Source organism: Scyliorhinus canicula, chromosome 5 (assembly GCF_902713615.1).
Source record: "Scyliorhinus canicula chromosome 5, sScyCan1.1, whole genome shotgun sequence".
Taxonomy (NCBI): Eukaryota; Metazoa; Chordata; class Chondrichthyes; order Carcharhiniformes; family Scyliorhinidae; genus Scyliorhinus; species Scyliorhinus canicula.
Window position 1 is genome coordinate 45,444,060 of NC_052150.1, and position 16,278 is coordinate 45,460,337.

At 45.3% G+C, this 16,278-nt stretch overlaps 1 protein-coding gene across 2 annotated transcripts in view; it reads right to left on the bottom strand.

Annotated features, from left to right (window-relative positions):
• Positions 1-11,945: 11,945 nt before the first annotated feature.
• LOC119965943 (E3 ubiquitin-protein ligase RNF144B-like) overlaps positions 11,946-16,278 on the bottom strand; it is an 81,369-nt gene continuing 77,036 nt past the window's right edge. For both annotated transcript variants that reach the window (XM_038796973.1, XM_038796975.1), the window contains 3 exons: positions 15,839-15,983; positions 14,295-14,384; positions 11,946-13,632 (listed from right to left, as the gene is read on the bottom strand). In XM_038796973.1, coding sequence (XP_038652901.1) covers positions 13,492-13,632; positions 14,295-14,384; positions 15,839-15,983 — 376 coding nt within the window. In that variant the 3' untranslated portion in view covers positions 11,946-13,491. The remainder of the gene's footprint in view (positions 13,633-14,294; positions 14,385-15,838; positions 15,984-16,278) is intronic.

Here is a 16,278-nt window from a genome sequence, read left to right on the forward strand (position 1 = left end):
TTCTTAAAACAATATGTAGATAGTCCAACTAGGGAAGGGGCTGTACTGGATCTGGTATTGGGGAATGAGCCCGGCCAGGTGGTAGAAGTTTCAGTAGGGGAGCATTTCAGAAACAGTGACCACAATTCAGTACGTTTTAAAGTGCTGGTGGACAAGGATAAGAGTGGTTTGAGGGCGAATGTGCTAAATTGGGGGAAGGCTAATTATAACAATATTAGGCAGGAACTGAAGAACCTAGATTGGAGGCGGATGTTTGAGGGTAAATCAACATCTGACATGTAGGAGGCTTTCAAATGTCAGTTGAAAGGAATTCAGGACCAACATGTTCCTGTGTGGAAGAAGGATAAATATGACAAATTTCGGGAACCTTGGATAATGAGAGATTTGTCAGGGCTAGAAGGCTGGGAACAGACGAAGCCTGTGTGGAATATAAGGAAAGTAGGAAGGAACTTAAGCAAGGAGTCAGGAGGGCTGAAAGGGGTCACGAAAAGTAATTGGCAAATAGGGCTCAGGAAAATCCAAGGCTTTTTACACGTACATAAAAAGCAAGAAGGTAGCCAGGGAAAGGGTTGGCCCACTGAAGGACAGGGGAGGGAATCTACGTGTGGAGCCAGAGGAAATGGGCAAGGTACTAAATTAATACTTTGCATCAGTATTCACCAAAGGGAAGGAATTGGTGGATGTTGAGTCTGGAGAAGGGTGTGCGGATAGCCTGGGTCACATTGAGATTCAAAAAGATGAGGTGTTGGGCGTCTTGAAACATATTAAGGTAGATAAGTCCCCAGGGCATGATGGGATCTCCCCAGAATACTGAAGAAGGCTAGAGAGGAAATTGCTGAGGCCTTGACAGAAATCTTTGGATTCTCACTGTCTTCCGGTGATGTCCCGGAGGACTGGAGAATAGCCAATGTTGTTCCTTTGTTTGAGAAGGGTAGCAAGGATAATCCAGAGAACTACAGGCTGGTGAGCCTTACGTCAGTAGTAGGGAAATTACTGGAAAGACTTCTTTGAGACAGGATCTACTCCCATTTGGAAGCAAATGGACGTATTAGCGAGAGGCAGCACGGTTTTGTGAAGGGGAGGTCGTGTCTCAATAATTTGATAGAGTTTTTTGAGGAGGTCACAAAGATGATTGATGCAGGTAGGGCAGTTGATGTTGTCTATATGGACTTCAGTAAGGCCTTTGACAAGGTCCCTCATGGCAGACTGGTACAAAAGATGAAGTCACACGGGATCAGGGGTGAGCTGGCAAGATGGATACAGAACTGGCTAGGTCATAGAAGGCAGAGAGTAGCAATGGAAGGGTGCTTTTCTGATTGGAGGGCTGTGACTAATGGTGTTCCGCAGGGATCAGTGCTGGTACCTTTGCTGTTCATAGTATATATAAATGATTTGGAGGAAAATGTAACTGGTCTGATTAGTAAGTTTGCGGACATCACAAAGGTTGGTGGAATTGCGGATAGCAATGAGGACTGTCAGAGAATACAGCAGGATTTAAACTGGAGACTTGGGCGGAGAGATGGCAGATAGAGTTTAATCCAGACAAATGTGAGGTTATGCATTTTGGAAGGTCTAGTACAGGTAAGTAATATACAGTGAATGGTAGAACCCTCAAGAGTATCGACAGTCAGCGAGATCTAGGTGTACAGGTCCACAGGTCACTGAAAGGGGCAACACAGGTGGAGAAGGTAGTCAAGAAGGCATACGGCATGCTTGCTTTCATTGGCCGGGGCACTGAGTATAAAAATTTGAAAGTCATGTTGCAGCTGTATTGAACCTTAGTTAGGCCACACTTGGAGTATAGTGTTCAATTCTGGTCGCTACACTACCAGAAGGATGTGGAGGCTTTAGAGTGGGTGCAGAAGAGATTTGCCAGGATGTTGCCTGGTATGGAGGGCATTAGCTATGAGGAGAGATTGAATAAACTTGGTTTGTTCTCACTGGAACGACGGAGGTTGAGGGGCGACCTGATAGAGGTCTACAAAATTATGAGGGGCATAGACAGAGTGGATAGTCAGAGGCTTTTTCTGCAGCTGAAGAACGTATACAGTACATACATAGTAGACACAAGAATAATCAACAGGGAACATTGACAAATGGTACATCGACAAAATGGTGATTGGTTACAGTGTGGAACAAGGGGCCAAACAAAGCAAATACATGAACAAGAGCAGCATCGGGTGTTGTGAATAGTGTTCTTACAGGGAACAGATCAGTCCGAGGAGAAGTTGTTGAGGGGTCTTGAAACTGTGGGGAAGAAGCTGTTCCTCTGTCTGGATGTGTGAGTCTTCAGACTTCTGTACCTTCTGCCTGATGGAAGGGTCTGGAAGAAGGCAATGCCTGGGTGGGAGGGGTCTCTGATAATGCCAGCCGCCTTCCTGAGGCAGCAAGAGGCGTATACAGGTGTGTGGGTGGCAAGTTTGTGTGATGCGTTGGGCTGTGTTCACCACGGTCTGTAGTTTTTCTCAATCTTGGACTGAGCAGTTGCCATACTGCAACAAAACCGTGTCCTGCAGTGGAATCTCGTTGATAAGTCAATAGCCCCTCGGTCTACAAATCCTGAGACATCGCTCTTTTATTCACTGGCATTAGCAACCAATCAACCTAAAAAACAAGTGAAATTCAATCCCTTTGTTAAGGTGCCGTTCCCAATGACTGTGTTCTCCAGTGGGAAATTTCATACGCATAGCACATAACTTTCATGGATTGCACATGATTTCCTGCTTTGCTGTCCCTGTGGGTGAATGGGGTGACTGGCACAGAAAGTATACAATTAGCAAATTGACCCAAAAGTTCAAACAGCACAGACGGGTCTGCTATGCATTTGACACTTGAACCATGAAATCAACAAGAAGAACATCACAAATCCTGAACCTCATTCCTTGATGTTTTTTTTTAAATTGTAAGGAAATTCTACATGCAGAACATCCCCAAGATTTGAGAGCTCTCTATTTGAAGAAATAATGAGTGTACTGTTGCTAAAGGACTCATAAGACGTGGCCACAGGCACAAGTGGTTTCCAATGTTTGGTGCCCAAACCCATTAGCTAATCAGAGAATGTCTGACCACAGACTGTGACCACTGAGTGTCATGTGTTGCTGGTGTGAAGGAAAGTACATGAAACCTCTTCACGGGTTGTTTGTCCAGTTTGCGTCGTCAAGAATTAATGGATAAATAAATGGGTTTGAAATAGATTTAAGCTTTGTGGTTTTAAGTTCAGTGAACATTAAAGGGGTTGTCATTTTCTCTGGAGTTCAGAAGAATGAGAGGTGGTCTCATTGAAAAGGTAGATGTTGAGAGATAGGCTGGTGACTTTAGAACTAAGGGTCATAGTCTCAGGGCAAGGTGCCATCCTATTAGGATTGAGACGAGGAGAAATTCCTTTACACAGAGTTGTGAACTACCCTACCCTCAAGGGCCATGTACTCAGTCAATGAGTACATTCAAGGCAGAGATCGATACATTTTTGGGCCTTGAGGGAATCAATAGGAGAAGGCAGGAAAGTGGAGTTGACAGAGGAATTCAGTCATGATCTTACTGATCGGTAAGAGTCGGATAAGGTTTGCTCCTATTTCTTCCATTCCTTAAATCATGTGCATGGGCCCTTCAGTAACTTTAGGTCTTGGTAAAATACCCCTCCCTGGAGGGTTTAGCGTTGCCTGTGGGAAGTTTCTTTGGAAGCTGAAAATGCAGTGATTCAGAAAACATCGAGGTTCTTTGTGCTAATCAGATCATGAGATTTTCAGATGAGAAAAACGAATACAAAAGCAAGATTTGTGTAATATAACACCTCATCACAGAAACCTCAAATCTTGTTATAAAAACACATAAAAATTATAAAAATACTGTTGCGGGTGGAGGGGAGTGCGGCGCAGACGGTGCCGGCAAGGGGCGTGGAGCATTGGGGTTGGATAAAGGGCCAGCGATAAGTGGAGATTGACAAGGATAACGTGGACAAAAGGACAAAGGGAATGTAAGTGGTGGTGATATTGACTAAGAATGGTGCCACTATCAGTATTATAGTTAAACACAAGCACAAATCGGTGCTGTTGGAGCAGTTGTTCAGTTGGTACTGACAACAAAAAAACCTTGAAAATGTGTTGATGGCAGTAGATGGATCCAAAGCGTCACTATGGAAAACCGGGTGCAGTTTTTAGAAGCCCATTTATTTGTGAGGATGTCAAAGTGGTTTAATGCCAAAGGGGTGGCAGTTTTTGCGTTTCGGCCCTCAGTATGCCATGGGAAGCAGTAGGCCAACAAGGATCAGGGACTAAGACTTTTCTAGCAGCAGAGGGCGTCAGACAACTAACTTGGATCCTTGGCACAAACATCTAGAGAGAGGACTATTTGACAGATCCTTTCAATTATAGATGGTGCATACCAGACGATGAGGTGTTATTGAAATTTGAGCCTTAAATATTCAGCAACAAACTGGAGGAATGCTGCTTCACAAAAAAAGTTGAGTCGAAATGTGGACCTCGCACCCCCAAAAAGATTGTGCCTAGGATTCTGCACCCGAGTTCACTGCCGGCACAAACAGCGACATGGGTACAATCGCACGAGTGTATGAAAACGGGAATCTCGCTGGTGAGATCTCGCTTTCAAAATCTCCCCCCCCCCACACCCCGGCTGGTGACATAACAAGGTTCCCACCCAGAAATGTCAGCAACCTTATTTAAATAAACTGTAAGTCGTTAAAGTGCTTCCCAACCATATCGTGCCCCCCCCCCCCCCAGTATTGGGATATCCCCTCCATTGTCGGCAAGGTTTACAACAGGTTGTTTTTTTGTTTTTTTTGCAGAGTCCAGTGAGAGCCACACACTGGGCTTCCCGCTTCAGCCAGCACTCTGCATAAATGAGAAAATTCAACCCTGTGGGAGCTGGGGGAGTTGGATCTTTCAAGACAAAGTGATAGATTTTTGTTCAGCGATTGCACCATGTAACCTGGAGAAATGGTGATCAAATTCAGTTGAGCTACAGCTCACTAACGGTCTAACTGAATAGCAGGACAGGTTCATATGGCTCAGTGGCCTACCCCTGTTCAAGGCCAAAAATGTATTTCCTAATTCTTTTTAAACACTTATTCTCTATGTCACCAGTGAGTGGCTGGCACAGTTGGGCTATATACCCAGCAAAGGGTTACCCAAACAATAACTTAAGCTACAGGGGCAGCGCAGTGGTCAGCACTGCTGCCTCACAGTGCCAGAGACCCAGGTCCAATTCCGGTCTTGGATGATTGTGTGGAGTTTGAACTTTCTCTTGGATTTCCTCCGGTTTCCTTCCACGGTCCAAAGGGCAGGTTAGGTGGATTGACCATGCTAAATTGCTCCTTGGTGTCCAGAGATGAAGTGGGCCTAGGTGGGATGCCCTTTCAGAGGATTGATGCAGACTCGATGAGTCAAATGGCCTCCTTCTGCAGTGTAGGAATTCTATTCTAAGACTACAGGCACTAAACTTACTTGCACTGGAGATCTGAGAGAGGCTCCTAGTCAGACAAGATCCTCTAGGCTATCAACATATTGAAACTCTGAAGCCCTGCAAATTTGGAATCAGGGTCAAGAGAGGGAAACTGAACGGACAGAGCAAATTCGGGCAGCAAGGTAGCTAGCCCTGCTGTCGCAGCATCATGGACATAGGTTCAATGGATGACTGTTTGTGTAGAGTTTGCACATTCTCCCAGTGCCTGCGTGGGTTTACTCCGGGTGCTCCAGTTTCCCCCCACAATCCAAAGATGTGTCGGTTAAGTGGGGTTTGCGGGGGTAGGGCTGTGGGTTAGTCCTGGGAAGGATTATCTTTCAGAGCGTTGGTGTGGCCTCAATGGATCAAGTATCCTCCTTTTGTACTGAAGGGATTCTGTTCTATGAATAATAGCTTCACAGAGAGGTGGTGGATTTGGAATGGACTACTCAATTAAAGCTTGTGACATTGATCGTTTTAAGCACAGGTGGGACAGGCATTCGGCCAGAAAACTCATTGAAGATTTGGGAAATGAGCTGTGTATTCGGTTTTCAACTCTAGGAGTGGTCCAATGGATCAAAAGAGTCTTTGTGGGGAGCCAGTCATTTCCAAATTCATCTTATGCATTTTTCTTAGTTTGAGTCCAGAGTATAGGCCACAGCATAAATAACGGGCGCGATCGGCCATGCTGTGGCCAAAAAGCAGCATGCCGTGGCGCAATGTGGCCAATAGAAGCCAGGGATCTACTTCCGGGATCTACTTGCACGATCTCGTGAGGCGTTAGAACATAGACCAGTACAGCACAGAACAGGCCCTTCAGCCCTCGATGTTGTGCCGAGCAATGATCACCCTACTCAAACCCACGTATCCACCCTATACCCATAACCCAACGACCCCCCCCCCCCCCCCCCCCCAACCTTACTTTTTAGGACACTACGGGCAATTTAGCATGGCCAATCCACCTAACCCGCACATCTTTGGACTGTGGGAGGAAACCGGAGCACCCGGAGGAAACCCACGCACACACGGGGAGGACGTGCAGACTCCGCACAGACAGTGACCCAGCCGGGAATCGAACCTGGGACCCTGGAGCTGTGAAGCATTTATGCTAACCACCATGCTACCGTGCTGCCCCTGCGATGTGAATTCCACCTATTGTGGGTGGGATCACTTTATTGCAAATCTGCATACAAGAGCAAAACAGCTAATCTCGCTCTAATATGCAGTTTCCCAAGGCAATAAAGGATCTAGTCCCTTTGCCTCGGAGACCATGGGAGAGCGCCATTCATGGCACCGGGGGTCGGGTCTCCCAGGGGATTGAATGTCCCCAGGGGCTTGCCCTCTGGGCAGGGTGGCCCCCTGGCACATCCTTCACATCAGTGAGCCAGGTCGCAAAACTGCAATCAAGCTTGTTCACTAACCATGCCTCAAAACGCCAGGGTTTGATTCCGGCCTTGGGTGACTGTGTGGAGTTTGCGCATTCGCCCAGTGTCTACGTTAGTTTCCACCAGTTGCTCTGGTTTCCTCCAACAATCCAAAAACGTGCAGATTAGGTGGGTTACAGAAATACAGGGGGAGTGGGCCTAGGAAGGGTGCTCTCTCAGAGGGTCAGTGCAGACTGAATGGGCCAAATGGCCTCCGTTTGCACTGTAGGGATTCTATGGAATACATCTAATGCACAGTTAATATTTCATAACAAGTTATAGGAAATGCTTAATCATCTATGTATAAATAGAACCATCAACAACTTCAAGTGGTAAAAACAAAAGAAATATTTACACTTAGATGCAGAGGGAGTGCACAGCTCACAGTCAAATGTTGTGTGCAATCAGCAGGCTTCACTTGCCCTTGCTTTCTGTACGCACCACTTCAGTCATAGCGGTAGGAAAAAAAAATAGGCAGACGGAAATCAGCGGAATGCGGTAACCCTGCGCATGGGCAACAGTCAACAAAATGTTTCGTGAGCTGCACTCAGAACCCAGATGGGCCACATGTTGCCCCCAAGCTGCAAGTTGCCCACCACTGCTGTAGATAACGGTGATTATTGTCATGATATGCAAACATGCAAACAATGAACACTCAGAATAGGACACAACCAATGGGCAATCAGAAAAAAAAGAGGTGGCATCACCACAAGGGGACATGACATAAACACTATAAAAGGGATGAGGCACTCACACCCTGCCTCTTTCCACAGACAGACATCTAGAGAGTTAGATAGGGTTGATCAGCAGCATCATACCCCAGCACGTGGCTTAGAGCAAGCTGGTACAGTTACAGTTAGATTAGCAGAGAGTCAAACACATTTGAGAACTGTGTTAATAGTTCAATAAATACGTTAAACTCATTTCAGAGTCTGGAGCATCCTTTAGTTAAGACTGCAGCAAGTAGCAGCCTGTGTTATCTGAAGCAGCATAACACAACAATTATTGTTGCAATTGAGCTGCTTTTTGGGATTACTAACAGTCAATCATGTGGATGAGCAGATAGAGAAAGCACCTTCTCTTTCCTCCATGTGATAGCAGCAAAAGGTTAACCAAACCAAAAACAACGGAAAGTTATTGGATTTATTTTTCCTCAAGGACAGTAGTATCTTAGGGTAAACTCCCAGCTTTAAATGATCACTGAACATACATGGCACAACAGGGCTCTTTAGTCGTGCCTTTCCCGACTGCACTCCACCATTTTCAAGCTCTTGTTGGTTAATGACCGACAAGTTAGCCAAGAGATCACATCACTGTTTTGGAAACTCGCGCACTCCAGTCCAATGGGAAGGGAGGATTCCAGGGTTCAGCAGGAAATCAGAAACAAGCATCATCTGATTTTCCATCCACTAAATTCAACGAACGACAGCTGTGCTTCTTCTTCCAATATCCCTCAACTCACTTGTTGGGCATCTCCATTTGCAAGCAATCTTGATAGAGGATCACAACATGGAATGATTTGAGCCATCACCTCTATGGCCAAACCCCACAAACTGGCCTTATGGGTTCGATCATCCCCCCTGCTGGCAATCACCTCACAAGGTAAATGCTTAATGTGTACACACGGTGAGATTGTGCTTTACGGCAAATAGAGTAGCCCTCACTTCCAACAAGCGTTCCCATTGTTTCCTTGCAGACAAAAGAGAGATCCGAATCTCCCAGTGTTTTAACCGTGGCCCAGAAAAGACTGACAAGTCACAGGTGAGGGGAAGGTAGCCTGCAATAAACCCTCGGCCACACTAAAAATATCAATGCCATAAACCTCACTGAGACTGAAGGAATTATCAGTCAGCTCTTCCAGTGGCATGATGATGTGCAGAGGATAACGGCCAATGTCAATTAAAAAAAACACTATACAAGGATAAGTAATAAGATTTATTTTAATATCAAAACAAAAATATACATAACCTTCCAAACTATTATCTTCTTACAAACCTTGAACATTATTTAGCAATATGGCACAGTTATATGGAGACTTATGTATATGTACACAGATATAAAGTGCATGAATTTACAATGTTGTTCCCATCATTTTATGGCAATGAAACATTGTGCAAGGTGTGTAAGGTGTGTGTGTCTTCCCCACTCCATTTTCTCTTACATTCGTTTTTTTTCTATTAAATTCTGGAATATGGGAGATAAAGACGACTTGACTAGCCCATTGAAAGCAGGAGGTCGTTTGATGAAACCTGACCTCCAACTAGAGTTGGCAACTCTATTTGCAGTTGCAATGTGGTCAAGATGCCAGCTGCATCCATCAGTGTAGTGTGCCCACCTGACCCTTCTTGAGTGAAGTCTGCCAGTTTCAGCAGGGTGGGCATAGGGAGGCAGAGCCACTGCTTGTACATTTGTCAGAATAGTTTACAAGTTCCCACTATGTGACTTACTTACCTTAGGAAAGAAATTAAAGATATGTAATAAATTAATTAAAGTATTTAATAAGGGCTTCCCAAGGATCCCCAAAAAATGTATAAACCTCAATGCATCTTTACACCCTCCAGGCTGTGGAACTGTTTCCCCATGTACCTGCGCAAAGGTGTTCCATGATTCACAAAGTACTTGAGATGTTTCAAACTCAGGCAGACATTCTTCCAGACCACCCCCGACTCCCCACCATCACCCACTGCAGTCTCCGATGTGTGTAAAACACAAAGTGCAGTATAAATCGTGGTAGAGGAGATCAGAAAGAAAGGGGGAGGGAAAGACTAGAATATAAAGCTTCCTATCCCTGGCCAGCAAAACAAAAACATACCAACGCATAAAAGTTCCTTGAAATCTGCACCAACTTTTAAGAATTTTGACACTCAGTCGTAATCGATTAATAGCCTGACCAAGATCTGCCACACCGAGAAGGACAAGACAAAGATGGGAAGACTGGTGGTACAGTGGGCAGCACGGTGGCACAGTGGTTAGCACTGCTGCCTCACAGGGCCAGGGACCAGAGTTCAATTCCAGCCTCGGGTGACTGTCTATGTGGAGTCTGCACATTGTCCCCATGTCTGCGTGGGTTTCCTCCGGGTTCTCCAGTTTCCTCCCACAGTCCAAAGACGTGCCGGTTTGGTGGATTTGTCATGATCAATGAGGGGGGCATGGGGAAAGGGCGAGGGAGTGGGCCCAAGCAGAGTGCTCTTTGGGAGAGTCGTGCAGACTCGATGGGCCGAATGGCTTCCTTCTATAGAATCAATTTCCTGAGCAAGCCATACACCATCGAGGCTTTTGCCATTCATCACCTTTCCTTCAAAAGTCTGAAACTCCATCCCCAACATACTGATGCGGCAAATCAAGATGGCAGATCACCGTAACGTTCTCGAGGGTATGCAAGGATGAGCTTGACAATGATGCCTATATCCCAGGAGTGAAGCTGTCCTGAATTTAATTCTACCTACTCAAACTTTGCACTGTTGATCGAGACATGTGCAAAGTGGTGGAGAAAGCACACAGCCACTTGAAAACCAATTGTTTAAAAGGTCTGTGACACGCTACTTCATGGGAGAGAGAACCATGTGACGGGTGTGACGTTCGGCTTCACAGGAACTGTCTTAAGGCCTACTTCACAACTCTAGATTTCTAGCACCATAATTTCATGGGAAATCAACATGCCAGAGACACCCCACCCGATATCAGCAACAGTAACAACAGGGATTTATGGCAGCCCAAATTACACCAGCTCCTGGAGGTTAAAACTGGGGCTAGTTACTCCTGGCAACAATAAAATAAAAACCTAATCAAATTTCATTAATTTAGGGGAGGAGATGTTAATTTTCAGGCAGATGGTTTTATGTAATTCCCATTTCCCAAGGCGCACTTTCTGATTTCCAGTACAGGTCAGAGGTTAGATGTCTCCAATAAAGAGGTGCCACCAGCAGTCTGAACCTGTCCTACATGAAAGGACATGTGGCCAGTCTTAATCACCATTAGCTTTTTCATTGACCCATCACTGTCAGTGATTTGAAACAAACCTGTTGGACTTTTAACCTGGTGTTGTAAGACTTCTTACTGTAAAATTCTATGATTCCCTTTCCATCACACAATGACACCATGATGAATTCAGTTCAATGAATTCAGCAGTTGGCTCTGCGCCACAATACCTGCTGCTGAAAGACTGGAAAACCCGGGAACAACAACCGTACATCTTACACAGAGTAATGCAGATTGGAGTGTGTTTAAAGAACAGACACAACTTGAAGTTCAGATGATGCTGATAAACTACTTCCACCAGGGAAGGCACCGAGAGAACAAAGAACAAAACACCACAGGAACAGGCCCTTCAGCCCTCCAAGCCTGTACCGGTCATGATACCAACCTTGGCCAAAACCCTCAGCACTTCCTAGTGTCATACCCCTCTATCCTCATCCTACACATGTATTTGTTGAGATGCCTTTTGAATGCCGTTAATGTATCTGCTTCCACTACCTCCCCTGGCAACACGTTCCTGGCACTCACCACTTTGTGTAAAAAAACCTGCCTCGCACATCTCCTCTAAAATTTGCCCCACGGACCTTAAACCTTTGCCCCCTGGCGACTATAGAATCATCGAATTTCCAGTGAAGAAGGAGGCCATTCAGCCCATCGAGTCTGCACTAGCCCTTGAAAAGAGCACCCTGCTTAAGCCCATGCCTCCACCTCGTCTCCGTAACCCCACCCAAAACGCCACCTAACCTTTTGGACACTAAGGGGCAATTTAGCATGGCCAATCCACCAAACCTGCACATCTTTGGACTGTGGGAAGAAACCAGAGCACCTGGAGGAAACCCACGCAGACATGGGGAGAAAGTGCAAACTCCACTTTGACATGACGAAGGAAATGACAGGGACCATGCAGTTGTGAGGCAACAGTGCTAACCAGTGTGCCACCCCAAGAGAGAGCGCTGTGCTGTTGAATAAGCCATATTTCGTTTTGAGATGCTAAACAGAAGAACCCACAGGACTAACCCATACACTCAAAGGGAGGCAAATTCAGAGGGAAGATTATCCATCCACTGCTTTAAAAGTACGATTCAGACAGATGACAAAAGGCACCATTTCCCTCATGTTAAAAAAAAGTTTCTTTGATGGATTTATTGTCATCAGTACTTGCAGTATTACAACCACTAACTAAACACTACAGATGTAGTTTGATAGATTTGAATTCCTAACACAAGCTACTTAGGCACAGATGGGCATAATAGTCCCAAATTCTGCACAGCCCACTGACTTCCACACACACACACACACATGGCCACAACTATTATGCCACCACTGTAGAGAGGGGATACCTCTACAGAGAAACTTGCAGCTGCGACTGTGACCATCGCATCCCAGCGGCTTCCTGCTAAGGTGATTGAATGCACACATCCGTAGCCCCCAGTCTGTCTTGAGCAGGCCATCTCCAGTTGCTCGCCGGACACCGGCCTTAGCGAAGGGGCCTGTCCGCCAATGTGAAGATTGGAACAGCACCATCAGCATTCCCTCAATTGGCCCAATTAGCTACCCACAGCTACCGGGCCCATAACTGATACACTGACCCCCAAGATCTGTTGGAGGCTGGAACACATCAGACAGTTTGCTCCTGACCCTGCCTCCACAGGAGCAGGACAATTCAGCCCTTTGAAAGGAATTTTCTGGCTATAACTTCAGCCAACAAATTAATCTGCTTTCTCTGAAACTGCTATTCCCAATCCATAGCGTACTCAGTTGGCACAATTTAGTGCCAACGGCATATGTAAATGTGTGCATGTTCTGTTCACTACAGGCATGTCATTTCCTTTATCATGTCTATATTAACTGCTCTAGCCCTCGTTCCACTCATGGTAGACCCCAAGAAGGTTTGTCACTCAGTTGCACAATTGGTGCTTTTGTTGCAAAACACACATAGCTTGTATTAGCAAATAAGTTAGTGTTTGGTGGGAAAAGTAAAGTCGAGCAATGCATTAACGAAACAACAACCATAGTCCAAACATCGAGTGTAGGCCTAGTGGTAAAGCAATACAGTTTCTCATCCAACAGGACAGATTGCTTTGAGTTCCAGCCTCAAGTTTCCCCTTCCATGTAAATGCCACTGTTTCTATACACATTACTGATTATAGCATTTTTATGTTGGACATTTAATTGACCAGGAGTTGGAGGAAGTTGGAATTGAGAATCTCACCCTGCCCAGAGGCCAAAACAAATCAATGGAACTGGGGGTGGGGAGGAGAAAGAGGAGATGGTGACAGAGAAGGGAAGGAGGTAGGGGAAAGAGAGGGAAGGAGACGGCGGAGAACAACTAGTTGAAGGCATATAGTTATCCTCAGATATTAAAAAATGTGGAGTGCAGCGGCTTGCATTATATAGATAGTTGGGCAATGTCAAAAAATATCCACCAACTTCGCTTTGGTGTGACATGTTCCCTTCAGTTACAACAATGATGTATCCAAAATCTAAGCTACACCCAACTCCCATCCCACCACATAATCTAGATAATTGGTGCTTCCAAAGCACTGATCCAATAGGCACTTCACCTGAAAGAATGATCAGGTGAGTGAAGAAGTCTTGGCACCAGAAGGACATTGGATCGGGGTTTTTCCTCAGTTTAAGTAGATGGCGGGCCATGGTGTTTCCTCTTACTCCTGAAGGACTTACAGGCACAGCAGATGATGCATGGGGAGGCCAGGAGGAGAAGCGGAGATGTGACTAGTACAATAAGACCCAGTCCAAAGAGGATCCCGACAACCTGCAAAGAGAAGACACGGGGCTTAGTGTTTCCATGATGCATAGGATCAGCAAATTGAGCTGCACAGATATCAAGACTCCCAGTTCCATCACAAGTGCTTTCTCCTGCAATCATTATAGGTACATAATCGCTAGAAATTTCTAACTAAATAATATTTTAGCAAAACGGACCTCAGCATACCTCCCAATGGAGGATTGTGAGCCCACTTGTTATCTTCTCCACTATCGTCCCACTTCACTTGTTTTAAAAAATAAATGTTAAACATTTAAATTGAACCTAGAAGTTTGCACCAGAAAGGAACACCAGTAATTTTATTTTTGTATAGCTTAAAGAACTTTGATTTATATACCTTTAATCACTTGGAGCACCATATTCCATGCCAACTATAGGTTCTCCCGTTAACGTACACATACATACACACACACATTAACTCACATGTGTCAATTTCCTAGTGGTGTTGCACACATGGGGTCAAGGACTACCTTCATCTCCAGGTGAAGGAGTGTTAAAAGACAGGGAATAATTCAAGCAGTTTACTTCAGTCTGCACTAGCGACCAGATATCCTTCAGAGTACTTCACACCTGCATTCTAGATTATTATCTCCTCATAACACATCAATGCAGAATTTAAGTGGTTCCACCTTCCCTGTTGGGCCACTCACCTGAGTTCTGTTCCAAATAACCGAGGCCCTGGAGTGGCCAAGTTTATTGCGACATGGACCTTTGTCATAATGTCTCAAGAAAATGTCATTCTGAAAGATAGAAATTGCCTGCATCTGAGTATACCACACTGTCATATTATACCGAGTGTCATCAACAATGTGCTTGTTCAATACCACTTTGCCATCAATAATGCTGTGTGTGAAGATTCGCATGCAATGGTGTATTGTTCTGTTTTACAAATATTAACTCAAATGACATTTGCAGCACTCTTAGAATTACATTTGCTACTGTGGCAGCAACAGCTTGAATTTGCATAGTACCTTTAACATAGAAAATATCCCCAAATGCTTCACAAGAGCATTAATCAAAAGAAAGAATCTCGAAGAACGCACGAGAAAGAATGACCAACGGCTTGATTTAAATAATTGAGTTTTATGTTGCGGGGTGGGGCAAATTATAGACAAGTTTAATAGAGATTTGAAATTAGGAGGGATTTTAAGAGGGTAAATACGCAAAAGCTATTCCACTAGCAGGAGAGCCAGTATCTATGGAGGACAGCTTAACGATAATTAGCAAGAGAAATCTAGCCAGCTAGGCAACTGAGCTAACTGACACCATAATCTGCTGAGCAATTTGCAGGGGTTTATTATCATGTTCTGAAGACGATCATTGGCAGGACTGGAGGATGATCCCGCTGGCAGGAACACCCAGAGAATTCTGTCCATGGAATCCACAAATAAGAAACAGTGACACAAGACCAGTAAATCTCACCGAGAATTACAACGCCTTGAGAGATCCAACAAGATCTCATGTGATGTCACAACTCTCACTGGACAGGATCCAGATTTGCATATTGAAGTGAGCAGTTAGCCCCACTTGAATGTGTGCGCGCCAGAGTATCCCAAGGGCTGGGATCGGACGCCCGTGTCTGGGAGGCCTTGCCTTGGTGCCCTTTAGCACTGGTTTCCAAAGACCAGGCATAACGGCACTTGGAGGGGTCTCGGAGGCACGTGGGTGTTCGGCCTCTTGGCAGGGTGGTACTCTAGCAGCCCTGATGCCACTCAGGCACAGTCAGCCTGGCAGGGGCACTGCCTGTGTCAGACTGACAGTGTCAAGTTGCCCATGCATGGGGATCAGGCCTTGGTTAAGTTGTCCTGAGAAATTGGGGCGGCATTTAAAAATGAAGCTATCTGCTGTCTTGGCGGGGCGGGGCCCAAAAAGGAAGCAGAGTCCCATTTAATCGCGGGGTGATTTTCGGTGCCTGCAGTGCACAGAACAACCCCACTATTAAACATGACTTAAATCGCACCCTTGGTAAAATGGCCTCCTTCCATGCAGTGCGATTTTATCATACTGGCCAGCTGAAGGCACAATTGCCAATGGTGGGGTCCAGAGTGGGGGCGGGCAAATACACAATGATTGATGCACAAGATCAGTCCCTTTACAGATGAACACTCCAGCCTAGATAACATTCCAACAAATTAGAAGAATACGACTGACGTAACCCCTGCGTGAGTAACAGCTTTTTGAGGGAGACACTTACATCCAGATTATGAAGACAGTACCAGCAAAAGGTGTGCTTGCAGTTTTTACACATCATTTGGGCGCAACCTTCATTTCGTTCTATGAAGATATGACACACTGGACACTGTTTGATGGGATCATCAATGTCCTGGTTGGAGGAAACACTACAGAAAGAGGCAAGCACAAAGAAGATTAGTTTAAATTCATTAAAATGTACCTTTAACCTTGCAACTTTGAAAAAATGAACAGACTAAGGCCGATTTCCAATCCCAACACACACTAGAGGTCATGTCGATTATTGTACAATATAGAATCGTGGAATCCCTACAGTGCAAAGGTGGCCATTCGGCCCATCGAATCTGCACTGATCCTTCAAAAGAGCAACTGACATAGGCCCAATCCCCTGCCCGATCACCAAACCTCTGGACACTAGGGACAATCCACCTAACCTGCACATCT